This window comes from Agelaius phoeniceus, chromosome 5 (assembly GCF_051311805.1).
Source record: "Agelaius phoeniceus isolate bAgePho1 chromosome 5, bAgePho1.hap1, whole genome shotgun sequence".
NCBI classification, from domain to species: Eukaryota; Metazoa; Chordata; class Aves; order Passeriformes; family Icteridae; genus Agelaius; species Agelaius phoeniceus.
In genome coordinates this window covers 20,850,276-20,877,438 of record NC_135269.1, presented here as the reverse complement: position 1 = coordinate 20,877,438, position 27,163 = coordinate 20,850,276, and the positions used below count along the sequence as shown (strand labels likewise).

The 27,163-nt window shown below is 44.7% G+C and overlaps 1 protein-coding gene and 1 long non-coding RNA gene across 5 annotated transcripts in view; one reads left to right on the top strand and one right to left on the bottom strand.

Moving 5' to 3' along the window:
* The window catches only part of ABTB3 (ankyrin repeat and BTB domain containing 3), a 175,146-nt gene that overhangs the window by 55,141 nt on the left and 92,842 nt on the right, over positions 1-27,163 (bottom strand). For all 4 annotated transcript variants that reach the window (XM_077178496.1, XM_077178498.1, XM_077178497.1 and 1 more), the window contains exons 2-4: positions 26,306-26,455; positions 12,879-13,083; positions 2,216-2,368 (exon numbers count right to left, since the gene is read on the bottom strand). In XM_077178496.1, coding sequence (XP_077034611.1) covers positions 2,216-2,368; positions 12,879-13,083; positions 26,306-26,455 — 508 coding nt within the window. The remainder of the gene's footprint in view (positions 1-2,215; positions 2,369-12,878; positions 13,084-26,305; positions 26,456-27,163) is intronic.
* On the top strand, positions 2,289-26,310 carry LOC143694108 (uncharacterized). Its single transcript, XR_013182338.1, has 3 exons — positions 2,289-2,423; positions 23,868-24,837; positions 25,918-26,310. It is a non-coding gene; the product is annotated as an uncharacterized LOC143694108 (long non-coding RNA).

Below are 27,163 nucleotides of genomic sequence, written 5' to 3'. Positions count from 1 at the left end.
CTACTTAATAAACCTTTCCCATGGAAGTCACAAAATTTATCAAGCTAGCACTTAAAATCCTCCAGCTTCCATCTGTCATGCAGCTAACTTGGAAATCCATCCACTGCAAAGTTGTTGTATTCTCTCCCCCAGGGTTAAAATTTATGGAACTGATGCTCCTTGAGGAGTTAAGAATTGGAAAGTCACCCTCCCTAACGGGAAGGAATGAAGGGTTGATGTTGGCTTATGAAACTCAGGAGTGGTGAGGGTCTGCTGAATACAAATAAAAAAATACAGGCTGCAAAGTTCCAAATTAACATCCTGATGACTCACATTGCTCTTCAGAAAAGCTCAGTCTTCCCTTTGATCTCAGGATTACAGGCAGCCAGGGACTTATTTGCAGCCACGCAAAGAACCTGCTGCACTACGCCAGCAGTAGGCACAGACCTCAAAATAAAACCCAAGGTACACAAACACTCATCTGCCAGCACAGCAGAGAGATTGTCATATTGGGACATCAGTGGATGAATCCAGCCCCTGCAGTCAAATACAGGCACACTGCAAAGACTGGTCTCTAAAATCTAGAATTTGTCTCAGGAATAGTTTTCCCTTTTCATTCTCATCTGATCAATCTCAGGCCATGCTCTTCAGGCTCATTCCCACTTTTAAGACAAGCAGGGCAACTATCATTTGTATTCTTTATGAAATTAATTCTTGATGGCAACTTTAAGTGCTGGTTTGTTCCCCATGATTAACACATTCTTCTGCAGTATAATACAAATCTCCACAAGTTCTAATTATTCTGAAACTTCCTAATAAAAAACTAAAATTGTATAACAGTTGGTAAGATTTTTTTTTATACATATGTGTATACATGCCCACACACACACACACACACACACCCCATCAAAATAAAATTTTGGGTTGTATATTGTGGGTTTTTTTTTTAACCACAGGTATTTTACTGTATCTACCTTAATTTTTAAGATAGAGCATATGGAATAGAAACATTACTGCCTTATTTGCAATCCTACCTAAATACTTGGAGAGGTATTAAATTAATTGTGCCTTTTCAGATCCAAGTACCAGGTCTTCAGACAGTGTAGTACCTGTATCTGTATGTCCTGACATGTCAGCAGGGACACAGAATGCAGCACTTCTGGAAATGAGGGCCATGGTGGGCACACCAAAGGGAAGCAATTACAGCCAAGGTTTGAAATCTGAAATGCTCATGATATGGCTTTTTAAATTCCATATATTTTTTTCAATTAAAAATTAAATAGCTGTGACTATAAAAAGCCTATGTAGATCAGGAAGTGAAGTATTATACTCTCTGGTGAAAGAGCACGTCAAGGCCAGAGTCAAGAGAAGGCAGCTGCTCCCATGCAGGTCACAGCCAATCATGTAAATCAGCCCTCTGCTTTCTGTGTTGCAGGAAAGAATGCATATACTGCTGTATTGAGAGGCAGACTGCTGGAAGTTGGGGTTTTGGTACATATTTACAATAGCAGTGAATCATTTCTGCTTTGGCAGATTCAGAATGCCTATTCATACGAACATCAAAACTAAACATATTCTTGACTCCAGAACAGTCCTAGAACATACTTTTATCCAAGTACATAATAATAAGGCAAAACAGACATTAAAAATAAATCCTAGCAATAAATACTTTAAGACTTCATTAGAAAACCAAAAGGTCACATCTGATACATGAAAAAGTCAAATTATCTAGGCTGTAATTTGAGTTGACATTAGCATGAAAAATACAATTTTACTCTAAGAAGTAGTCTTACCTCTAATTTTAAATGTGCCCTTAAGCATTAATGCTGAAAACAAAGCCCTGAAAAATATCTGCAACCCTGCCAATTACATTTCGGTATTTTATAGCAAAGCAACATGAATCAGACAATTAGCAGAAGGTTTCAGCCCCTCATTAACAAGCAGAACCTAATAGGAAGAAGGGGAAAAAAAAAACAAACAAAGACCACCATGAAAGCTCTGATGAGCAGATTGCGGGCTCGATCGAGCTGTGAGATAGTCAGGCACCCATTACTATGCAACCAGCTTATCCACCGATGTGAGCAAATACCAGGAGCTGATTTTGCAACACACACGGTGAGCGCCGGAGCATCCCCGCGCCTCCCAGCAACAACAGAGCCCTGTGCCCGCCCGCCGCTCCCCAGGAGAGAGAAACACATTCTGCACAAAGCAGCCGATCTGCATCCCGGGGACTTACTTCAACTGCCGGGGCTCGCAGTCAACTCCCGGCAGCAGGAGCCTGGCCGCCTGGCGCACGTCATCGCTGTCCACCGAGAAACTGCGCCGGTGCCCCGCGTGAGCCACCGCCACCCGAATCCACTCCATCAGCGGAGGCAGCACGATGAACGGCCTGCGGAGCACACAAACATCAGTGCCAAGGCACACGAGCAGCATCACAGTCACAGGTAGAGACAAGCAGAGAGCAGGGGGGTGAGGGTGTGTGCGTGTGCCTATATGTGGGAGAATGTCAATATGTACAGAGAAAAGGATAAGGAAAGAATGGGAGAGCAAACCAGCTCAGCAATTTTCAAATAGGTCTAAATCAAGATGTCTCATCCTGTCTCCAGGGCAGGACTATTTGGAGAGTGAGATTTATGAGCCATGCTCATCCATGGGGCTCCATGAGGTCAGTGCACCCAACTGGCAAATTCTCCTCCCATCCTTCACATGGTGCGATCCCAAAAAGAGGACAGGAGTCTGGCACAGGACCACGTCCTGCTCTGGCTGATGCACAGGCCTGGGTAGAGAGAGGGGATGCCCCAACACTGAGATGCCAAGGATGGAGAGGGAATGCCCCAGGAAGTCTCCAGCATCTCCTGCTGATGCAATGGGTACCTTGTGCTCAGTGCTGAAAGTGGGGGATTTTGCAGCTAAAGTGAAGGTTAGCTGTGAGCGAGGTCAGAAATCAGAAACCAGACTGCTTGGTCTCACTTTTAGCAGTATCAAACTGCTACACTTTCGGGTGTCAGCTGTTCTGCCAAAAAAACATATGAAAGTGCCCCCAAAAGTCAATGTTGGGATTCTGGGCCACACCCTCACAAAGTCTAGGCACTATCAGAAACATGGTCCTTGACTCCACAATACCTGGACAGCACCATGTCCCAGCAAGAGCTGCCCAAGCTGGACATGAAGCACGCAGCACATAGTTCACTCCACCTATGCTAAGAATTATTTGGGAACCAAGAGAAAGATGCCAAACCACAAGTAAAAACCATAGCTTCAAGTCGTGTTTCAGAAGAAAACTAATAAAATAACTGCAGCTGAGCACCTTGAAGGTCACTGCAAGTCTCTTGCTTGCTTTTCCTTCTGTGGTCCCTTTTCATGGAGGAAGGGAGAAAAAAAGCCTGCATTAGCTGCAGAGTAGGCAAATATTTTACATTTTAAATGTACAACTTTACCTCAAAAAGTTATACCCTGAGAAAAATTATTTAAGAAGATGTTGACTCTGGAATATCCTTTTCCTATTTATAGCTCTTTATGCATTTATTTCCCTTTTTGAGGACTTGGCTTTACATAGCTCTGATATTAATATTCTTGAGGGGGGATGAGAGACTTCAGAAGTGCCGAAGGACAGAGAAGCCCCGAGGCCACTGACTCTCCCTAGGACGCTGGGTTCCCAAATCTCACAGGCACGTAAATGAACAACCTCTTTTTGAAATATGACATCTTTGGCTGAGCTGCCACTTCCATAGTTTTTCTATTCCAACACATCACTGTCACCTCAAGACCAGGCTGCATTTGTTTCCAAGGCTTTTGCTCTCCCCAGACCTGCCACGGCCACGTAAGGAGGCTGATAAGGACAGAAGATCATCTCCCACAGCTCACACAAAACAATTTCCTAGCCCAGCTCATTTGTCATGAGAGTGCTGGGAGCTAGAGGAGGAAAAGGGGGGAAGCAGGGGTGTATTTGTTCTTGGAAGGTGACTGCTTCCCAGGTCATCTTCAGAGCTGAAGGGACCCTCTTTTGAGGTACAAAATACCTGGGGAAAAGTGATCAGTAAGAGTTTTTTCATCACTTGCTGAGCATCTGAGCAGAAGGGGAGAGGCAAATCACACTGTAAAACTGCATGTAGTTACAGATATAACTTGGTTCTAGGAATACAATTAAAGGAAAACTCAATTCAAGGTTATGTTTTGCAAGAATGAACAGAGTTTGGATCACAGAAATGAAGAAAGGCTTGTACACTGCCTTCCTGTAACATCTGCTGGGCAAACAGAAAAGCAGAGAGCTGAGGCTGAACAGAGGGCTCAGAGGTTCACACGTTTTCCTCCTCTTGTGCAGGACAGAAACTCAGAAATCTGCCCCACCACAGTAAGGACCAGAGCAAATAAAAATATTTACAGGAACTCAGATAATTGCACTATAAAATTGCATCTTTTTCCCCTTCCCAGTCTTGCAAATTTCACCAGAGAAATAGAAATGAGCATGGCTATTTGGTGCAATAAATCCCAAGAGGAAAGGGAATCAGTGTTCTGCAGAAGCAGGGAAATTTTCTATAAAGTCCAATTTCAGTCCCTAGATGAGGATATGGAGTTTGCTCACAACATATTACATTCCTTTTTCCGAGGGAAAAAAAATCATCACTGCATATCTCAGCATGTCAGGAAGTTTGTATTTTGAGAAGAGAACCAAATATGGCTGAGTGCAATAGGTTAAAAATACCCTCCAAGAATCTGTGCACCATGTGAAGGGCTGGGTTTTTTCTTTTAAATACTGCTTGTGTGCCAAAGAGGAAAGAGGAACACAGAGTTATAAGGGTGTGATAATCCACAAGACAATGTGACATCTGCAAGAAATATTTCACTTTTCAAACAGCACTGTGTGAAAATGGGTTAGCCAAATGCATCACATCACTGGCATATACACTGATTTATCTCTGGTACAAAGGCAGGTACCAATCAGGAGAATTCAGTAATTTTGTGCTCCAGAGCAGACACAGAGCACATAAGTCACCTAGTTACATGCTTTGGAAGCACATGCCTTAATTAAACTAATCTAACCATGGTGCTCAGCTTGATTCTGCCTGAAAGATATGGGAAATCAAGAGCAGCTCAGCTGCTGCACAGGCACCTTACCTGGGCTGCAGGTGAGTGAGTGCTCTAACTTCCTCCTCCAGCCCTTCTCTGTACCTGTGCTTAACTTTAAATGCATGCTCCACCCTCTAATTCCATGCAGTTTAAAGTTAAGTAAGGGCTTGAAAAAAAAGAAAAAAAAAGAAAAAAAAAAAAAAGCTTTTTGGCACAGACTTGTATTTTCCTGAGCTCACGTCTAAATGTCTAAATGGAAAAATATGCCAGATCAGGATGCAGGGAGAGGTCTCTGCACAGAGCAACTCACATCCCACACACAAGAGCTGGGAGGAAGGCCAACACAAAGCACATCCCCAAAGGGTTGGACCCTTCTGGGTCCTGTCTCCCTGCCCTTGGCAAGGGGGCAGCTGGCTCCTCTTGGGGCGTGCCTTCTCCTTTTTCATCAGAAAAGACAATTATGAGTGCCCCACCAAGCCTCACATCCCTGGTTCCTCCTCCCAGGCAGCATCCTCTCCTGTTCCCTCCTGCCACCCAGCACTCCTCTCACATCTATTTTTGAACAGCTCAAGGTCCTATAAGCTCCTATGCCTTGAAAACATCTGCAGGTAGCAACACCCTGCTGGCACTGCCCCACAATGGACAAGTCCTCACTGTGTTGGCTATCAGAAGTCCTTCTCCCCACTGCCTTCACACACTGCAGCTCCCTGCCAGCACCCTCCCTCTAGAGTGGGGCAAACAACCCCTCCCTACACCATCAGACCTCAAACTTATCTCAGTTTTTTGGGGCTGATGTCTCCAGAGCACTCTGAATTACAGAATGACTCATCAGAAAAGCAGATGTTGCAGGGGGGAGCCTAAATTTAATCATAAGAGGGGTTCCCTAAACCTGCACTCCCTCCAGAGCCACACACAGCCTTCCTGGGCTGCCCACCACTCCCCCTCCCTCGCCTGCTGGCACACTGAGGTATTAAAAATCCTGTCATGCATATGCAATAACTCAGGCTTTTCCATTATTATTAGCAGCAGTAGTAGTACTGTTATTGTTATTGTTGTTATGGTAGCAGTCTACCTGTATGTAAACAGGAGAAATTGTCAGGTGGAAGACCATGAGGAATTGTGCACCATAAAATGCAATAGGATGCTTCATTATTTTTGCATGGGTCTGTGAGAAGATGGATGAAGCTCCTGTCTGGACACCAGCTGCTGCAATGCCAGATTTGCAAAGCACTAGGGCCAGCACTCTGACAAATTCCAGCTCCAAATAATCTCTGGCCCTGGTTTTTCACAGTTCCTACCATCTTTGCAGGGTGCAAAATTCCTGCTGGCTGCTGACCAGATTCACAGTCCACCTTCTGCCCAGAGCAGGGCCACTACACACAACCACTCTCTCCTTGATTTCCAGCAGTTCTTCCCCTCACCAGCTGCTCCCTCTCCCGTACAGAGAGTAGGAACACTCATCACCTTTGAATGCTCCTAACACAGGCTCACAAACCCTGGATGGGCCACCAGCCCCTCGTTCCCAGCAGAGCCTACAGTGTGCTCCAGGTCCCAGAGCTCATCAGTGCACATGAGAGATTCCCAGACAATCAGAGTGCTCCAAGGAAAAAAATCATCATTTCAAGTGCAGCACAACAGTCTCTTTATTTCCAGGGGCACTTCACACTGCTCTTCTCCAGACACCAACAGAGCCCTTGCCCCACACATGCACTCATTCACTGCCTGTATTAAATCAAACTTTAGGGAGAGGACTGGCTTTACAGTCACAATGGGAAGAGAGAAATCCCTGAGGCATAATCCTATTGGGATGTGAATTCCCACAGCTATCTCCTGTTGTCCCTGCCTCAGCTTCCCAGCTGTGAAGGGGACACAGCTGAAAAGACCTGATCTTTCTCTAACTTGGTTCAATTGCTACAATTGCTTCAGACGATGTTTGCAGGATCATTTGGCTACTGAGGAGGGTGGTGGTGCTGTAGGTGTGGGGTTTCTTCTCTCACTCCAGCCAAGGATTGCTGATTGCCAACCTTTATGGATACAACAGGCAAATTGGTACACAGAGGTCGCTGCTGTTTAAATTTGCAAAAGCTACCAAGTAAAAGTTAAAGATGCTTCTCAGAAGCATAAGGCTGTACTTTTACATAAAAAAGCCTTTCTAGCTAAAGGTAGGGAGATGTTTTTTCTTGCAGATATGAGTCAGCAACTTTAACATTGTAAAAAGTTCTTTACATTTGTTTGTTTTTGTTCTCATGGGTGTTTTTTAAAGAAAATCCCAATATATGAATTGAAAAGCATCCTAAGTTTTGACAAGTTTTCATTAGGAACATATGATGAAAATACATATCCAATGCTAGTCCATTTTTAGCATTATTGAACGATAAAAAAATATGGCTTTTTCCAATGTAGAGCATGCCTTTCAGATGGGTTTCTGGGGTGCAAATCTCATTTACAGTTACACCATAAAGAACTTGTCTTCAGAGAGAGCAAATACTTTTTGATGCCCTCAAAAAGCTGCCAGTCCCAATCCTTCCCAGAAACTCAGCAGTGCCAGCTGATGCTCCATGTGAGCTCATGCAGCCACTCTACACTACACAGCTGCTCTGCCACCCCAGAAGCCCAGCTAAGGGTGACCTAAGTAGCAAGTTCTGCATCTTGTTCAGGTTGAAGGATCAAACCTCTCTGCTCTCACAGGAGCCTCATGAGACCTGCCTAGGCAGAAGAAGGATTTATCCTTTGGCTTTTGTGCACCAAGACATTGGTGCTCCAGAGTCCAAAAATGGGGTTCTGCAAATCATGGGTTTTGAACCCACATCCGGGGCTGGAATGAGCTGTCCCTGTTACCTCTTCTGCATTAAAAACATTAATGGCCAAGACTTGAAACACAACTGAGTCAAAGTGATGACTCAGCCAGCAGCCACAAAAGGCGAATATTTCACTGGCAGTTTGGACATCGGATTTGACACGACTGGCAATGGCATAAATCCCTGAGGACACACAGCATTCAGAGTGCAGCACAGAACAGCCTGGATACCATGCAGTTCTCACAGGGCTGCATGCAGTTTCCTCTATTTAAAAAATCCTACGGCCATCCCATGGACAGCAGAAGTCCAGCTTGATAAAAGAGATGTAGAATACAGACCCAGCCCAGCAAGGATATTGCCATGTAATAGCCAAGCCACAAATAATGCCTGAACTATTTCTTGTAACATGTGCCATCTCACATGCTGCAGGCAGCTCCAATAACATTGCTGAAGGGATTTCTAGGAAATGGGAAGTCTGATATTTAGCATGCAAATCTAGAGGACTTAGGTAAGGATGCATTGGGATTTCTTTTCAGTGGTTCCAAGTCCAATCAACCCTGCTCTCAATTTTGACTTCAGCAAAGTTACAGCTTTACTATGTGAAGTTTCCAATCAAACAGTGGATAAAAATAGATAGGGTTACATGGGGCTATGGCATACTGGCACACCAAGCATGTGTAATCCCTTCTGCATACGCAGGTTCATTCAAGTTTCACTGCAGGGCTTCCATATTCCCAGTGCTTTAGTTGTTTTTCATTAGCATTCTTCACACTCTCTCCACTCTCTTCTGGTCTTTGCTGGAGACTAACCTAGCCAGGGAGTCTGTACCACAGAATAATTTAAACCAGAGACATGTTTCCCCAGTTCTCTTACTGAAATTTTTCTATAGGTATAATCTGTATAACTGCTGTAGCAGTTACAAAAATGCTCTGAAAGAGTTAAAATTATTTTAAAAGTTATTTTAATAGCATGGAACACTCCTCTCATTAGAGGAGCTGCATCACATTAATTAGCCAGCTACACCAATAGCTACTCAAAGCAAGAAACAAAATTGAGGCAACCCAAACTCTTTCCATTAATAATGAATGACCACAATCTACAATTTGCAGGTGTATGCATGTGCAGGGAACATATATCTTTTTCTCTATGTGTCCATGTAAGCGTGCAAGGCAGGCAGAAAGATGAAAAGTAAGCAATAACAGCCCATGGGAGTTTCCTAAGGGACTGCTCCCCACAGAGGGAATAATAGTTAAGGTAAAGTGAAAAGAAGGTTAAAACCAGACACATATCTATCAACTCAATTAAGACTGGAGGAGAAAAGCTAACAGCTGCCAGGGGATAAAATGCTCCTCTAAGGTGGAGCAGCAGAGGAAGCACTGGAGAAGGGACTTGGCTGCCTGTGAGCAGAATTAATGGGTGGTTCTGGACTGGCTGAGATGCTGAGCCACAGCTTCTCAATGAGCTGTTAATGGGGAACACAGCAAGTTAGGAAGTAATGAGGACTTTGTCAATACAGCTGTGGATAAAAGTGGGTAAGGAACCACTTAAGGAAAAACAACATCACACAAATCTGCTACTACAGATTCTGCACTTTCCGGTGCTTAAGAAATTACTTGCAATAATTTTGGAAGCATTATAGGGGCTAACAAGCCAAACATAACCACGGGACAGATCTTTTTCTTAAGCTAGAAGCTGCAAGAAAGAAATCTTACCAACAGTACCCTCATCTACAGTTCTTTTTGGTTTTGTTTTTTTTTTTTTAATTCCCAGGAAAGCAAAAGAATCACAAACCTAAATAATCTGCAGCCTCCTGCAAGTGGAAGCACTGGAGGAGCACTGCTTTTGTAGGCAACACCCAGCACAAGATAAATGACTCCAGCACATCCCAGCTGGGTGCAATAGGGAAAGGGGACCCCACAAAGAGGTCCACCCTCTCCCTGTACCTCCATGCCTGACAAAATAGCCTTTTACATGGTATCCAGGGTCAGCAGAACTGGCTGCCAAAAAACCAGAGAGTCTCAGCCAAAGTGGCCAGATTGAAGGAATATGAGTTTGGGGTGGAAGGGGATCACGCATCTATCTTATTGTTGGATTTGTCAGAATTTAGGAAGTGGGGAATATTTTCCAGGTTTTCTAAGCAATTCTGGCCACTCTCCACTCCTCCTCCTTCCATGAAAGCAGTTCCCCCCACCACAAGAGTTTCACTATATAATAATTTTTCCCTTTTATTTTCTGTAAAGATAAACACGATTGAAAATATACTGCATTCTCATTTCTTTAATTCCATGAAGAGCAAACACAGAGAAATGCTCCCTAGAAACGAAGTGCCGGATTTACTCAAAGGTAAAAATCCCTTTTTATGTGTCCCCCAAGGCTCTGAGGGAGGTACTGTTTTCTGAGCTGGAAAGTGCCAAGCCAGGCAGCAATGCCACCATACTGGATTCCCCTCTCATATCCAGCCTCTGCACAGGAGGACATGTACAGCCTTTGCAGCTCAGCCTGATTCAGAGCCAAAATCCAGGTGGGCTAGAGATGAGTAGGAAGAACAGGATGGTTTCATGGTGCCATCAAGCCTTGAAAGTGCTGTGAGAATTCTTTGGCTGCATCACAGAATCCTCTCTAGCCTAGGCTTGCACTGTCAGGGAGGAGGGGGCCAAGACAGTAGCCAGGTTGGTTTCACAGAGAGCCAAGGACAACCCCTCTTTCATGAAAATACTGCCTCTACAGCCAGATCCACGCTGTCCTGGCTTCTCTGCACCAGCAGGGACACAGAGAGGCCAAGGATAGGGAAAGATGCCTGGACATTCTTGCTCCCTTCTGGGCTTCTTACAAAATAAAAGTAATTGCTGCAGCTGGAGAGCAAATACAGCAACAGATATGTCACAAATCTTGCAAATATTTTGCACGTAAAAGTGTCATGTTTAACAAACCCATTTCCCTGCAACTCACAAAACCCCATCATGGAAACAAAACCATCAGAGATACATCATGGACCACAAAGCATGACTGCCTGTAAAAAAAAAACAAAATATGGGAAATGGGTAGGAAGGCTCCTCAGAGCACTACTGATAAGTCAGCCTCACTGTTCTCCATCCCGAGCAGCACAGGGTGGTTCCATCCAGCTGGTGAAACTCCAGAGCTCAGCCCCATGGGAATGTCCAGGCTCACACTCAGCCCTGCACCATTCCCACTCCGGCACTAAGTACTAATGCATGTTTGATTAGGCAGCAGGAGATGAATCTGCTCCTTGCCCAGGTGACCACAGGCTCTTGGCAATAACACTGAGTACTTGCTCTGGCCCTCGCCGCACGTCACACTCAGTCACTGCCCTGCCAAGCGACGGCACCCTGCCAGAGCAGGGCTCAAAATAAAGGGAAGAACAATTGCCTTAAATAATCAGCATTTCTAGGGCTCTAATGAAGAGGACATGTATTAAGGCAACCTCAGAGAAAGGAAAACCTATTACAACAAATGCTGAGAGTTGTTTTCCAAATATTCCTACCCTTTTTCGCTTTTGCACAGCAGTCTGAAGAAATCTTACAAAACCAGAGGCTTAGCTTTATTCACCCTTCTATTTCCTCTGGTTCCAGTGGCATTATTCCCACAGATGAGAACTACAGATCAGGTGAGAGTATATTCTAATTTTCAAAAAAATTTTTTGTGCATACTAACCGCTCCTGGACATGAGTTAGGCCTTCTAAAAGAGCAAGACTGGATGACAAATAATGAAATAAAAAACAATTTTAAAAATAGAGAAAATTCTGTATGCTTGTCATTTCCCTCCTTGTTTTTTTCATACTTTGGAAATAACAGAACAAAAAGTGACAACATGCTCACAGAGCGACCCAAACTTGAAAAGAAACAAAATGCCATCCAAAGGCAAATGGCAAAATTCCCAGTAACATCATTAATGCCAGAATTTCATTTTGTATGCTCTTCTGCAACTAATAAAAAAGTATTTTAATTAAGATATCATATTATATACCATTTACAAGTACACACACAATGAGACCCTCAAATCCTGCTTTTGAGATGCAGACTTCATCCTGCAACAATAGCTAAGCCCCATATGTGCAGATCAGAGTTTGGCTCACATGTATACTGCCATACATACTCTGGGATGTAAATGTGGAGCCCAGCCTGACAAACCAGCTTTGCATTTGCATCACCACAATACCCATCCTAAAAATTCATATCCAGCATCAAACCAGCCACTCCTCTCATCTCTGTACTGAGGCTGCCTGGTTTAGGGCTGGTGAAAGTGTGGCAGGGAAGCAGCAGAGTGTGCCCTCGCACACAGCTGGAGACATGTTTTAAAAGAGGGTTTGCTGGGCTTTTCTTGGGAGAGGGATTTATTTTCTTGGTCAGCAATCTGCCACCTGGGCTGGCCACCCAGCCTGCCAGCTTCAGAGGCGTCTCCTTCTCACCTTACATCAGACCCTGAGTCAGGACAGGGCCAGAGGCACAGCTCCCCGGCCCTGCCCATCCCTAGAGCAGGGACAAGAGCAGCACAGCTGGCACTTGCCAGATCCCTGGCCAGGGCAGCCCCGAGGTCACTCCTGTGCCCCGTTACTCAGTGCGGCAGGAGCCCACCATCTTTAATGACTTCTCCTTTCTACACACACTACTCTATTCATTTTCCACTTCCCCAGTCACAGCTGCTGAGCCCTATTAACACGCAGGGGAAAAAAACCACATTTAAACCCAAACCTGCTAGGCCAGAAATAGAAGTTCTCATTTTCTTTTCCAAAACACAGAATAGCTGAGCAACAACGAAAGGAAAAGGAAATCTCTCCCAAGCACATCTGGAACCAATTTGCTGTCTGTAGCCACTGGGTGTCACTTTTGATATATATTGGTTCAGCCACGCAGCACTTCGGGGAGAGAAGCGGATTTCAGGGAGGTGATCCCAAAGTGAAGCAGACTGCTCCACGGCCTCTTGCATGCAGGCTGTAATTAGCAATTAGCCAGCCAGGCTGATTTATTAACAAAACATCCTCACCACGACACCAAGCACCGTGCAGAGGCTCTTACCTCTCAGTCTGCAGTGTGACTTTCGAGGGTTCCACGTTGGGGTTTTCCCACTCCATCTGTGGACAGTGCATGAAGTAGCAAAGGGTGTACAGGGCCTCTGGCTCCCAGTAGAAGGATCCCTGCTTCTGGTGCATGGGTGTCCCATTCCCGTGCTGCTTGGCATTGAGGGGCTGCAGGTGGTGCATTGCTCGAGACACCAGGTCACCTGGAAAAAAAGCAAGAGCCAGGTGAATGCCAGGCTGTTCAGCTGCCTCTCCTGAGTTGCAAACTGAAAGGCAGGCTGGGGTGGTCTTCCCTTCCATTTAACCTCACATATGCAAACAGCAGGGGGTAGGACAGGATTCTGGGCGTTACTCATCACCAGGCTGAACTTTTCCTGGTGGTTTACGTGGTGTGGTGTGACATACCCAGGCTGCAAACAAGCCCACAAAGGCCTGCAGGAGACGTGTTTTTGCAAAGATGGTGGTGTGGGCAACATCAGGTTGGCCCATCTCAGCACCACCAAGAGAGCTGGCATGCTGAGCCAGGATCACAGTTACCTACTCAGCAGCCTTTGGAGGACACCAAAACCCCTCAGCCCCAAAAAATGACCATGCAGTGTGCCACCAGAAGCTGCATGCTCCTGGTCAGAAGGGCAGTGAAATCCAGCCCCTTGGAATGAGGAAGGAGGCAGTCAGATAACACACAAAGCACTGCAGGAGGATGTGAATGAGCATGCGGGTGAAGAAAAAAAAGGGAGAAATATTGCTAAAAGATAATATTATGAATGTGCAACCAAAATTAATTTTTTAAGTCCAGGCTAGGCCTGGAAACTTCATGTTAGCAGAAAAACAAAACCTATGAAGTAGGCTCACCTGGCCCCCCAGGTTTCCAGAGCACAGAGGAGGACAAAGAGGAAGATTCTCATCATCCCCCTACACCAATTTACTTTGGGGCACTCCCTCCCTCACAAGGCAGATATAGGAATCTACCACAACATGTGGAATGGGATGAGCAAAGCCAAGCAAATACATGGGCAAGCAGCAGTGCAGTCTCTTAGCACAACACTGATTGTAACTAATTAACTAAAGCAAGTCTCTCCGAGGCAGTGACTTTTATGTCTATTGACTAGTGACCACTCTATCAAAGGCAGGGAAACAATTGTGGTTTAAACTGCCTTTTTTTCACATGTTCAAATCACTCTGAGAGTGCTTTTGGGGGAAATAAGGATCTCGAATCAAATCAGTTGGTTTGTTTTAAATTAAAATCTGAGCAAGAGCCCTTTGGGTGATTCTTAAGCTATACAAAAGCAAGTGATGAGAAAAAGAGGACATAATTTTCCACTGTTAAGAAGTCACACACTTTCTCTTACTTGTTTTTCCCAAGTGACCACTGAGCACAAATTTGGAAGAAAAAGTTTAAGATGTACACACCAAGGTAGGAGCATAAAACCAATTGTGGGGGGATAAATAATGAACTCCTGAGCAAACTTAAAGGAGAACCATGTGCATGGCTGAACTACAGGTTTTTGCAAAGTCCCACCCCTTTGAACACCTCTCTCCAGCCTGACTCACACAGAAAATGCTGCTGCTGCAGTGATAATGTGTACCAGGGAGAACAGAAATGTCTCACTTAAAAATCTCAGCCCAATCCCCCAAAAACATAGCCTTAAAACCATGAAGAGAAGAAAACCACTGGCATGAGGAAACTGCAGAGTCCATGATTTCAGGGTTTTGACACATATTTTTTGCTTCACTCTGCAATATTCTTCTGATTCAAGCTTTCATTTAAAAATAGCTTCCATCTTTTCCCTCTGCCAGGAAATTGCCATGATAGGACCAATCTTGCAGCCTTGCATGCTCATAATTTCCAAGAGAAACTATGCATGTGGAAAGTATGCAGGATCAGGTCTGCAGAAGAAACAGATGTACCTCTGAGATGACGCCCCAGTCCTGCACAAGGCTATCTGCAGACAACCAGAAGCAGCAGGAAACTATGGGACCTCCTTCACTCAGCTCACTCTAGTCACAGCAAATGTGCACTGCCAAGTCTAGCACAGACCAATTTAACTGCTAGCAGCCTTGTTGATATTAAATTTCCCCCTTTTTCTCCAGAAGGCAAAAAAATTGCACAGAAATGCTGGCTGCAACATGCAGCTTTAACAATAATAGCAAAGGCAGAGAAAAAGGGAGACACACACTAAATTCAGCCTTTCAAACCCAAGCCATTACAGCACTGAAGAATGTGGGTAAAGTTTAGCACATAGCCAGTCTCATTTCAGTGGATTGAGACAGCAGGCTCTAGAGAATGCCTCTGACTTCTGTCATGAATGATGAATAAAAATTAGGATGAAATTTCGGCCCAGATTCTGGCAGAAGCATTACTTCATCCCACTCCTCCCTGAGCGCTGGAGTGATGTGACCTCAGTGACACGCCCAGGACCAGAGGAAGCTGCACAGTGAATAAGAAGGGAAAGCAGAAGCAAGAATGATGTGAGCAGGACAGGCAGCTAAGCATCACTGCTGATGCAAGGCTGGAGGAACTCAAGTCTTGCTGAAAGGTGAAGCTCCAATCCATGAATAGGACAAGGAGTTCATCCTTTTATGCTGTATTTCCTCTAGCGCCTCCTGAAAAATCCAAACTAATTCATACCATTAAAGCTAAATTAATGCTTTTTATATTTAAGTCTCACTTAATTACATTATACCAAGAACTGATGGCTTAGATCTTTCTTTTGCCTTTGCTATGCTTTCTCTGGTCACAACTGAAATAATTTCTACATTAACAATTATTGTAGGATTTCTTTACCAATAATTTGACTTACTTCTTCAGGTCAACTCAAAGCCTAAATAATCAATACCTGAAAAACACTGAGCTTCACAGAGAACAGTAAGCAAGCATAAAAAGCCCCATTATACTGCTACCCGCTGGGCAGAGCTGTAGAGGAAGGACAGGAATCACTGCTCTGTTCTATTCCACAGCAGAGCCTCGAACAATCCGATACATGCCCTAGTGCCCTTTGCCTCCTTCAGCCGCATCCAGTTACAGCAACAATTCTCCAGGGCAGAGACTGTGCCTTAGCATATCTATTCTCCAGGATCAGGGCCAGGAAGGCATGGGAAGCTGACAGGCACATGCACACACTGCACACCAGCACTTAGGCAAACTCTGTAAAATGTAGCACAGTGCAACATCTGGTTTTAGGTGTGCATGTGCGTGTTGTCTTGAACCCCTACCAGGTTTTGCTCCTTCTATTGTTCCTTGTTAATATGCTTTTGCTTCTCCATTTCCTTCCTAAGAATGTACCAAGAGTTGAAACTCTCTTTGATTCCAAGGCACCCCAAAGCCCACAGATGTGAAATCAGCTTCATGATGGGACTCACTCGTCTGCTGTCCAGCAATCAGCCAACTCCAGCCTCATCTTGGAAACCCAAACTACACATGATCTCCTTGCCAGCTGTAAAAGCTGTGCTACATCTGAACAATGAGGGCAACCTTGAATTTATGGCCAAGCACAGAAAGACAAGTCCTCTTCACAAGTCTGTGCTATCCCTTCATCAGTGTCAGCCACCTCTGCTGTTCAGGGCTATGCTCAGCACAGAAAGGCTCTGCAAGGGCAGCTTACCTGCTCACAGCACTGCTGGCTTTTTCTGCTATTTTTTTGGCCCTGAAAATATGTCTCAGCTGTATCAGCTGAACATATCTGAAAGGCCAATAAATTCCTCAGTGCACCATTTCCAGAAAGAATATATCTAAAATAAAATTCCCAGCAGCTGCATTGACTTTGTGACTCCATGAAGGAGGCTCCTGATGGCTGTGGCATCAGGACCCAAGGGACTTGGCAGGAATCCCTCCTGCCTTGCTCTCCACTGATCAAATTCTCATCCTGTCCCACCACCTGAAGAACAGAGTGGGGAGCTGATCTGCCTGACAAGAGAGCTTGCCAAGTTTATTTTGTTTTAAAATTAAACTCAATGAAAACTTCTGTAATTTATGCATCATAAGCCAAGTGAGCCAACGCACAAACTGCTTTACTGGCACAGCCAGGGAGATGAAAACATCACACTGTGCAGGGTAAACATAAGAAAAAAGAAAAAGAACAGCAAAGCGGGGGGACATTTCAGGACATTTTTGTTGCCAAAGCTTGGAAGCCACAACTAGAGGACAGGCTCCCAGAGGGCAGCAAAGGCAGCAGCAAGCCCCAGGCTGACACTGCCTTGCAGCCCTGATTCCAGATGGGGAAGGGCTCCAGGAGTGTGGATCCACATTGGATCTCATCAGCCCAGAGGAGAAAGGCTGTGCCTCGCACACCAGCTACCAAAAACCCAGGAAAACACCTCTGCACCACAGTGTGTGCAGAGCTGCCACTGCAGCTGCCAGCATTTCCCCCTGCCTGTATCTGAAGCGGGGCTCGCCCATTGCTGCTGCTCTCAGTTCAGCACGGTTGGTGAATGCAAGGTCCGCATACATTTGATTTAAAGATTGAAAATATTATGTAATGTGCATGTTGTGACACGGGCCTGGTTTAAGGCAACACTGAATATTTAGGGAACAGCTTCACCGACTTCAAGCCACAGATATGATGTGACAGGCAAAGTAAAGCTAAAGCTGCTCCCATCTGCATGGAGGTGCAATATAACATATAACAACAACATACAGCATGCAAGTGCACAGCTTCAGCCTAAGTCCTCTCTGCAGTGACCAGTGAAGCTTTTTTTTTTTAAAACTTTGTTTGGCTTCAGTAAAAGCTATTATCACTGCTTTTACTATGTTAGAGCCTGGTGTTCAAAGAATAACACATCTGTTTCCAATTTTGTACTGGGGAGGGGGGACAGAGGAAGGCAAAAAAGAAAGAAGAGAAAGAAAATGACAGATACCCAATGCCCATGTCTGAGAAGCTTCCTGTGGGATTTTCCAATCTATCATGATGAACCTGATGATGCTATGCTATCCCACCTGCTTAGGAGCAGCCTAACTTCTTTCAGACTGAACAACTGCCAGAGCCAAAACCATTCAGCTGAGGGTATGCCTGCAGAGCCACAGCCCTGACGTGAATGACATAGACAGATCCTTACGCAGCCCCTCCTTATGACACCTACCTCATGTTTTTCTTGTTCCGAAAGCATGTCCTAAAACTACCAGAACAACTTAGCAATGATGTCTTTGTACACTGAAATGAGCCACACAGTTCTTTGACCTGTGTCTTTCCTTCAAAACCCAGGGGAGAGAGAGGAGCATCTGTTCCCACTGCAGCTGTCTTCCCACCTGGTGCCCTGCTGGGGCACTGCGAGAAGCAGCAGGAGACCATGTTTTTAGCAAGACAGCATTGTGCAGGCAGCACCCATCAGTTTGATAACGCTGGTCTGGTCATCCTTCCAGCTGTCCTTGACTCCTGCGTGTGTAGTCTGCATTTGAGAATCATGCCCTGCAGTGGGGCATGTTAATTGCAACAGCATTACTGCCTCGCTGTGCTTCCTGGGTGAATATTTCCTCCTGCAAAGAGCAGGCCATAGCTGTAGGCAAGAGTTGTTTCTGTCTTTCAGAGCCCTTAACAACCTCCTGTGTCCTGTCCAGACCATGAAAAGAAGGAGTATGCATCAGGGAGCTGCATTCTAGATGCCAACTTCATGTCATGGTCAGTAGATTCCCCCCTTACAAGCATGTGAGCCAGGTGCAAAACTAATTTTCTTGACCTAGATTCATTTCACACTTCAATACAAAAGTCTTGGATCTATGGTTTTGCTCACAACCAGCTCTGGGGAGACTGTATTGGAAACATGAATTTATAATCCTGACAATAAACCATGGTCTATTTAATCAGACTTCTAGCTGGTAGCCACAGCCATTCTGCATCCTTCCCAGAGTGTAGCTAAGTCTCTGCCCCTCTGGTTTCCGCACCGAAGGGGCACACTGGTGCACACACCTGTCAGCACACAACTGCAGGGGAATATGAGCAGATGAGCTGTTGTCTCCCGTGCCAGGTCACCCTCAGCCACCCAAGCCATCCCTACACTCTCAATTCCAGCTGCACTGCTCCTCCACGATCCTCTCTCTCCAGTGGTACATCAATCTCCACGTTTCAAAAGTCAGCTGAGCCAAAACTACTCGAGTAAAACCTGTCTTCAAATGATTTTTTGTGAGGTTTTCTATTGCTAACTGAACACTACTCATCTATACCAGGAAAGGAGTGTGCACAGAGATAGGATGGCTGCACACTACAAAGTGTGCAGAATGTATTTCACAGTGTGCATGCTCCTAGCACAAAGTATCTTCAAACATAAAAAGCTGTTCTTGGCACACTGCATATTCCAGATTTTATTCCAGCTGCCTCAGGCTGTGGGTGTGCTTGGGGTGCCATAACCCACAGTGGGACATCCAATGTGCAACAAATTCATCCTTGAGCTCACCTTGCAGAAACTTCCCCAACTCTGCCATCTCTGCTGTCCCACACTGTGCCCCTATCTACTACCACAGGCAATCTTTTCTTCTCTTAAAAGCTATTAATCTCTTCCACACAAGAGCAAAAGAAGGAACTGTGGCCTCAGACTCAGAATTGAGAAGACAGGACCAGGATGCAAGCAGCCCATTTTCTGGCAGTGACTTCTCTGTGGCCTCCCACAGATCATTTAATCTTTTTATCTTCACTTACCCCACCATCACAAAAACCTTCTATTTATATTACAGAGTAAGTGTTTGCATGCAATTTAGCATTTGCAAAGCCTTTGAAGACTGATAAATTAGGATTGGATATATCCCATTAAAAAGCCACAATAATAATTAAATCCTCTCAAGTTCACATACCTATTATAACAACACTTGCACGTTTGGACTCTCCAATCTGACATGGCAAGCTTGATGTTTGTGTCTGATTCCCCTTAAGCCACATCAATTTCAAATAAAACAAGCTTTGACTCGGATGAGCTATTCATGTGCCAACCTAATGCAGAGCCTTCACTCTGCAGAATATCACTGCCTTATGGACCATCATTCCTGGATTTTCTTTGGCCCATGTCCTTAAACAAAATTTGAGAGCCCCAATGGCTGAGCAGGCCAGCTAAGAGTGCTCACCCTGACCTGACGAATTGCCTGTGCTCTGCACAGCAGGGATGAGGAGGACTGCAGAGAAAGGAAAATGCCATTTGAATCCCAAGTGTGCTGTGATGCAGGGGTTCAGAGGGAACAGGAGTCTGTATCTCAAATGTGGTGTACAATGGGGAGTTCTGCAGGAGTTCACATTGGTGTACATTGGTGTTCACATTGGTGTACTGGGGAAGGCAGGTGGAGGTTTGAGCTCCAGCCCTCCCCAGCCACCACAGCGATGCCTTTTGCCACTAAGCAGCAAACCTGAGTGGGCTTAAACACAAGAGGTGGAAGCCCTGGAGGAACAAAATCACCCTGGGCTTGTCCCCAGGAAAGGCAATGGTGGCTGAGTCTCATCCATGGAGGCAGACAGAGAACTCCCAGAGGAGCTCAGGATCCAGACAAGCAACAAGACAAACTGCCCTTGCTACCCAAGACAGAAATCCACTCCTTTGGTCAGCAGGGAAATCAAAGTAGGGTGTAACCTGGTATTTTCAAATTATCCTCTCTCATACTTCATCTCACCTGATAAATAAATGTATTGTTTTATGGCTGATGACAGTGGGTATCAGGGGGAAGAGAAGAAAAGCAAGATGTTGTTTGGGACTATTAAGCAGCCCACAAACCCTCCTGTACACAGATGCAGACAGTGAATGGAGGCTGTAGTCCCTCACTCAGAGAGGGCAGCAAGGAGAAGGGGGTAGCAGCTAGGGAAGCGTGCAACCAGGCAGCCCTTACAGAGCCAAGAAAATACCTACCATTTAACCATTGAAGCACTACATTCATCTGCTTTCTGTTCTCTGCTGAGGGGGGAACTTTCTCTGTTGAGGAACATCTCACCAACTTCTAACTTTTACACACAGACTGGATGATGTGTGGATATCAGCAAGGAGGAGTTGCTAATTGGACACCCAGAAAGTGGGTGAGTGAGGACCTAGAGACCTTGGGCAATAACCCAGTGGATGGCCCTTGAAAACCAGGAAAAGCATCACTGTATCTGGAGAAGTGATACACAGGCTGTCAGTCTATGGCCAAACACTATACTGAAGGGAGCACTTCCATCTGAATGGCAGGTTTGGGCTAGTACCTCTGCTTAGCTCAGCACTGTGCTCCATGAACCAAACCATTCACAGGGAATAAGCTTGGTCTTACTCTACAAATGCTGCTTAATCTGAGAAATACATCTGACAAACAGGGCTTTTGTTCTGGCAGTAAATTAACAGACATTCCTGTGACAACACTCCTTCAGATGCCACACTTCCAGCAAGCACCTTTACCCTGGCATTTGCTTCTAAGCCTAGGTTTAACCTCTTCTTTAGAGCACATGAATCCATTTGTATGACTTCTGCAGTGCTCCTTCCTGTTGGCTGTAGAGGATTGAGACTAGATGAAAAGGCAAGGGAGGGGACGCAGACTTTCATCATCTCCTCAGCTGAGGCTGCGAGGAGAAATGAAAAACAGTATCAGTATGTGCAATCACATTCCTACTTACACTTGAGCAGTAACCCTTCCTTTCATCCCTAAAAGGCTGCCAAGATCCACTGTGAGGCTTTTATTTTGGAAATATATACATTCAGCACTGTGGATGCAAAAAGAGGATGCTGGGTAATGATAAAAGGGGATAGAGGGTGGCATTTTTCCAATGGCAAAAAGGAAAACCTTGCTGAGACCTGAGTGGTGACAGGAAGGAAATACCAGCCTGAACATCACATCTAGGGACTACTCTAAGTTAAACACCATTCAAAAGCAAAAAAACTCTGATACTAGCAGTGTTAAATCATATCTTCAGATTATCACAGTTTAAAATGAAAATGATTATTCATTGTGGTTAACACTCAGAGCGATACCAGCACCAGTCACTGAGGTTTGCACAAGTCTGCATGGCAAACTTCTCACCCAGGAAAGCCATAGCAGACTGGCCATCTTTGCACCCAAAACAAGCCCCTAACAGTTTTTTGCTCTAACCTGAAGACATACACTAAGAGATGTTTTGGATGACACCCTAAGCCATGGTTTATCTCCCTGTGCTGCTTGAGACACACAGCCGTCTGCAGCCCTACAAACACACGTCAGCACAGGGTGGTTGTCCCACATCAGACACTAACACCTTGACAGTCTTTACCCCAAGGCAGTGAAGGACAAGTATTTCTTGGGGCCAGGATTGGTGCCCAGTGCACTTTAAGGCTCTGCTCTGCCTTCTCACCAGCTGCGTGCACACTCAAGAGAAAGAGGGTCCTCCTTCACCCCAAAAACAGCAATGACCTTCAGTTATGAGCCTTATTCCTTCTGCATTTGGTCTCCAAGCCAGCGGCAGTATTTTTAGATGGATGATGAATAGATGTCTTGGAGCATTATGCAGTCAAATATAACATAAATTTTTGTGGATTGCAAACATGCATATAAAGAAGTCAGGAAAAATATTCAAAGGTCAAAACGCAGTATCATGGGATTTCTCCACAGAAAAAGCTCTCCCTAATGTTCCTGTCTTTTTACTACTCAGTCTACTTATTTTTTTTACATCTGAAAGGGAAGAAATGAAAGAGATGTACTAGAAATCTAGGAAAATCCCAAAAACTTTCTGAAAAAAACCCAAACAGATCTACTCCCTTTCTCTGCTAGGTCAGGTATAGAAATACAGGAATCTTCAAGGAAAAAAAAATAGGGGGAATAAAAAGAAAAACAAAAGTCCTGTGAAATATTTTCTCTAAAATTCAACAGTGAAATACTGTCAGGCTACTGTTTAAAATCCTATTATTTTTTGCTGTGCTTCAGTTCTTCCCAATGTTGTCTATATAATAAGCATTTCAAATGAAATTACGTTATTTTAAAACACACCGTAGTAGGCAATTACAATTGCTGAATACTAAATGCCAGTATAATATAGACCAGATTTATTGTTGTTCCTTAACTTTCTGCCATGTTCATTATATTTTAATGAATAAGGTTGCACATTAATTTTTTAAGCCTTTGCCTTGGAATCACGCATTACTGCTGTAATTGTGGTGCAGAATTAGGTGTCTATTTACATTCTCCTCCTAAGTCCTGGAGACAAAACCTCCCTTTTTTTTCCCCCTAAGTCAGCAACATCACCTCTTCTTCCTATTTTCTGGAGAGAGCCCCATGGCCAGTGGCACTGCCTCACCTGGCCACTGCCAGCCAGGCCTTGTCCCAGTGAGGACCAATGCCTGCTGCCTGCTGAGCCTGGAGATAAGAGCAGAAGCACCAGGCAAGCAGGATTTGGCAGGACCAGGGCAGCATCCACGAGTCCAGTTGCACCTGCCTGACTAGGAGGACTCTTCAATGGCAGCATCACCAGATGGTGCTGCCCTCCCCATCTGGTTGTATCTGCCATCCCACCTTTCCCCAGTTTTCTCCTACCTTCTGTCACACCCAGGGAGACCCAGCTTACCTGAATGGTCTTTTCTAATACACTGACAATACATGAAAAAACAAAGGGTGCACACACACAAGGACCATCGTGGGTAGGGCAAGGTAAAGGTACCATATGATACAAGGCTTTTTACCCTGTGAATCTCTTCTTCATCTAGGACAGACTGTAAAGAAACTAAGAAGATGTCAGAAATACAGGTGCTGGGCAGAACACAGGTCTCATTTGCAAGCTGTTGTCTTCCATGGGACAGATCTGATTCCCTGGTCTCAAAGCCTCCAGCAACTCAGCAACTGGTCACATTGCTCCATGCAAGGATGCTGGGTAGAACTGAGAGCAGGGGAAGCCTTTCCTCTGCACGCAGACACTTGTTAATTCCAGTTATTCTGTGTACTTACAATACCTTAATTATTCATGTCAATAAACTATAGGAAATCTCATTCAATTAGAATTGCTTTTTTAAATATTTTTTTTTCCTGAGATAAAATTAAATTGCTTTATTACAAGATTAATCTTGCCCTTGTTTTTGTGCTCTTTTGAAGTGAACAGAAATGAAATGCTGGCTCCTGGGACATTGCAAGCTGGTGGGAAAATGCAGACACATGCCTGGGGACTACTTCCTCTGCTGGTCCGCAAGCCGAGTTTCTGTCCTTGTCATCCACTTCTGGTTGCCAACTCCTCCTTCCTCCTCATGATCTTCTCAAGTGCTATCCTCTTAATTCCCTCCTATCCAGAGAGTCTCCCTCATCACCTTTAGTCACTCCCTCAAAAGCAGGCACTTTTCCCTATTCAATCCTTCACTCATACCTCACTTTCTCCATGGCTTGCCATATCCTCTTCTCCACAATGTCCATCCCCCTCACACCACCAGGGCAATAATAAATCCTCCTTTGCCTTCTGCCTTCATGCTTTTATGATTCCCAAGTGCTCTTGCCATCTCCTCCTCTCCACTGCTCTGCATTTCTGCCCCATGCTGTGGTTCCCCACCCACCTCCATGGCAGAGGTTTTGCTGTGACCTCTGGCTCACAACCACTCCTGATGCCACAGACAGACACACAAGCACTGAACAAAGAGCAAACCTACTTGTATCCCTCACTGCTCCATTTTCCTCCCACTTCATGATTTTTCCTCCAAACTCACGAGCATTTTGCCCACCAACATGCTGCAACTCCTTCCACATTTCACAGCTCGGTTTTGAACTCTGCACCGGAACTGCTCCACAGCACCGATTTCTGCCCAACTGAGCATATCAAGCCTTGCAAGCTTTGCCAGTTACTGCTCCTCCCACTGCTGCTTCCCTGACATGCATCTGCTTGCAGCAGCCAGGGAGAATCCCTCGAGCTGGCCACAGGGCTTTTTGGAGGGCTACCAGCCTGCTGGATGTGCCAACCTCTCTGACAGCTGCATCCAACTCCCACTGGAGCGCTCTGTTCTTCCAACCGACCACCCTGAAGAGTGTTTTGCCTCTGTTTGCAGTGAACAGATGTACCAACCAAACATTTGAATCTAAGGTAGGACACTTAGAGGTGATAGAGTTCAAACTGTAATATGGGATGAGGTGCTCTATCTAAGAAATCTGGCTTTTTGGGTTGAGTACAAAGGTCCAAAAAAAATCCAGAATAAAAACCCCACCCATCATGAAATACCCACAAATTACTTATATATTAAACCCCAACCATATGAACTGTAAGAAAGAGAGCTGTATCATGCATAATTTAGTTGGCACACAGACAGTACTGTTGTGGGTTTCATGCACGTGAAATAAATGAGCATAAATTACTTCATTTGAATAACACCAAACACCTGATTCCAGAGACGGAGCAACACTTCACACTAAGGCTCTTGGCTTGTTGATGCTGCACCAGAGCAAATTAAAATTAGCAAGCTGAAAACAGAAATTCACCTTGTGTCTTGTAGACAAACATCCTTGGTGCACCCACATCATGGCCCATGAACAGGAGGAACTGAACCATGATAATAGGATGGAGCTACAGAGGAGACTCCTATTGATACAGGAAGTTTAAAAACATGCACACACAATTCATCAATAAGAACAGCAGTAGGTTGGGTAGGCTATATCTTCATGGATTTGAGTATTTTTAATTTCTCCCCAAAATTTCGTAACAGACCTCAGGAAAAGAATAGTTGATAGTATTTCTCACAAACCTCAGGAAAAAAAACCCACTTTTTTTGTCTGAATAATTCTGTTTTCCCACACATAGCTTCCTGTATCTAACTAGACCACAAACAGGTGATTGGAATGCTTCTCTCTTAAGAAAAAAGAAGTATAAATAAAGCACTTCTGGTAATTTTACCTCCATGTCACATAAGGATGCATATGACCTTTGCTTCCTACCATTTATTAGTGCCAAAAGCCAAGTTTTCAAATTTTGACAAGTATCACAGATTCCTGTATTTCTCAAAAAGTTCTTTGATTAAGAGCAAACAATTATTCTTTCAGGAGTGAATTCCTCTGCTGCAGGTTAGAGTTGTAGGGCTGGAGAAGGAAAGGCAGGTAAAGGATCTTCTCTAACAAAGGATGAAGTAGATCTGCCTTAAAGATGTGACAACATTTCCTTTACTTTTTGCAGCCTTCAGCTTTCTGCCTGCCCATCATAAAACAGACATTCCACTGAAATGAGACAGGATATCAATACAAGAGACACCTGCAAATCTGGCCAGGCTGAGAGGTGCTCTCAAATACAACACAGGAAAGATGGAATAAAGCATCTTTCACCTTTAAAACTGAGAGCAATGTATGCAAACAAGCCATAGGCATTGCTATGAGTCTGCACAATACTTCTTTCCTCCTATAGTTTCAGCTTCATGAACTAACAATGGAGCATGAACACAGATCTGCCCAACATCTCCAAAATTATGCAGCCCCCTCATCTCTCCTCAGCAGAACTGGGCAATGCACTTAGCTTTGCTTTACTTCAAGGAAAGAAATCCAAACATTCTCAACAGCCTGGTACTTACTGAGTTCAGCGATGCTCCCCACACGTGTGGCAAGTAGAGACTGTTCGATGGTCCTCAGCTCCGACTGGCTGAACATCTGCACCTCCCCGGGCTTGTTTGACCTTTGCTGGTCCTTGTGAAGGTTCAAGCTGTCCGGCAGGCAGAGAACACCTACGTTGGATAAAAAGAAAGGAGAAGCCCAATATAATTTCAGCTAGTATGGTAACTTTGCTGCCACCACCACATCGTTTTGGGGACATTCCAAGATCCAGCCTGCATGTGCAGAGCTGGAAGACAACCAACATCTGTAACACAATGTCACTGATGACTCATGCAGAAGTGGGCCTTGTTAGCCCTTCTGAATGTCTTCAAGCTGATTACGATGTCACCTCAGGACAATTCTTACAGAAAAACCTAGGAGGATTGCTCAAGGTAGAGTTCAAGAAAGTTTCAAAGAAGCCTCCAAGAAACTACTCTAAACCTACACAAAATTATTAGAAAATGGTACCTAATGGTATCTCAGAATTCCTAAATATTGGCTTTCAAATTATATAGGAGACAGACAGCACATTTACAGCTTTTTCCTGCAAGGGGATTTCACTGTCAATTGCCAAAATAAGGGACAGCATCAAGATGCTGTAAGTGTCATTGATGGCTGATTGAATTTCTTTTGTAAATACAGCTTCCAGCAATTGAACTGCTTGGGCTCCAAAAGCCCATTATGCAGAAGCCCTTAGAGCAGTGAATTTTTATGGTGCAGGGCAAAAGTAAAGCTACTGACATAAAATGATTTACATACACATTCATTCAGGCACAAAAGTCACTTTCTGTCATGACATGTAAACCCTCAGGAATAGATGGAGGGCATCTATTTATTCA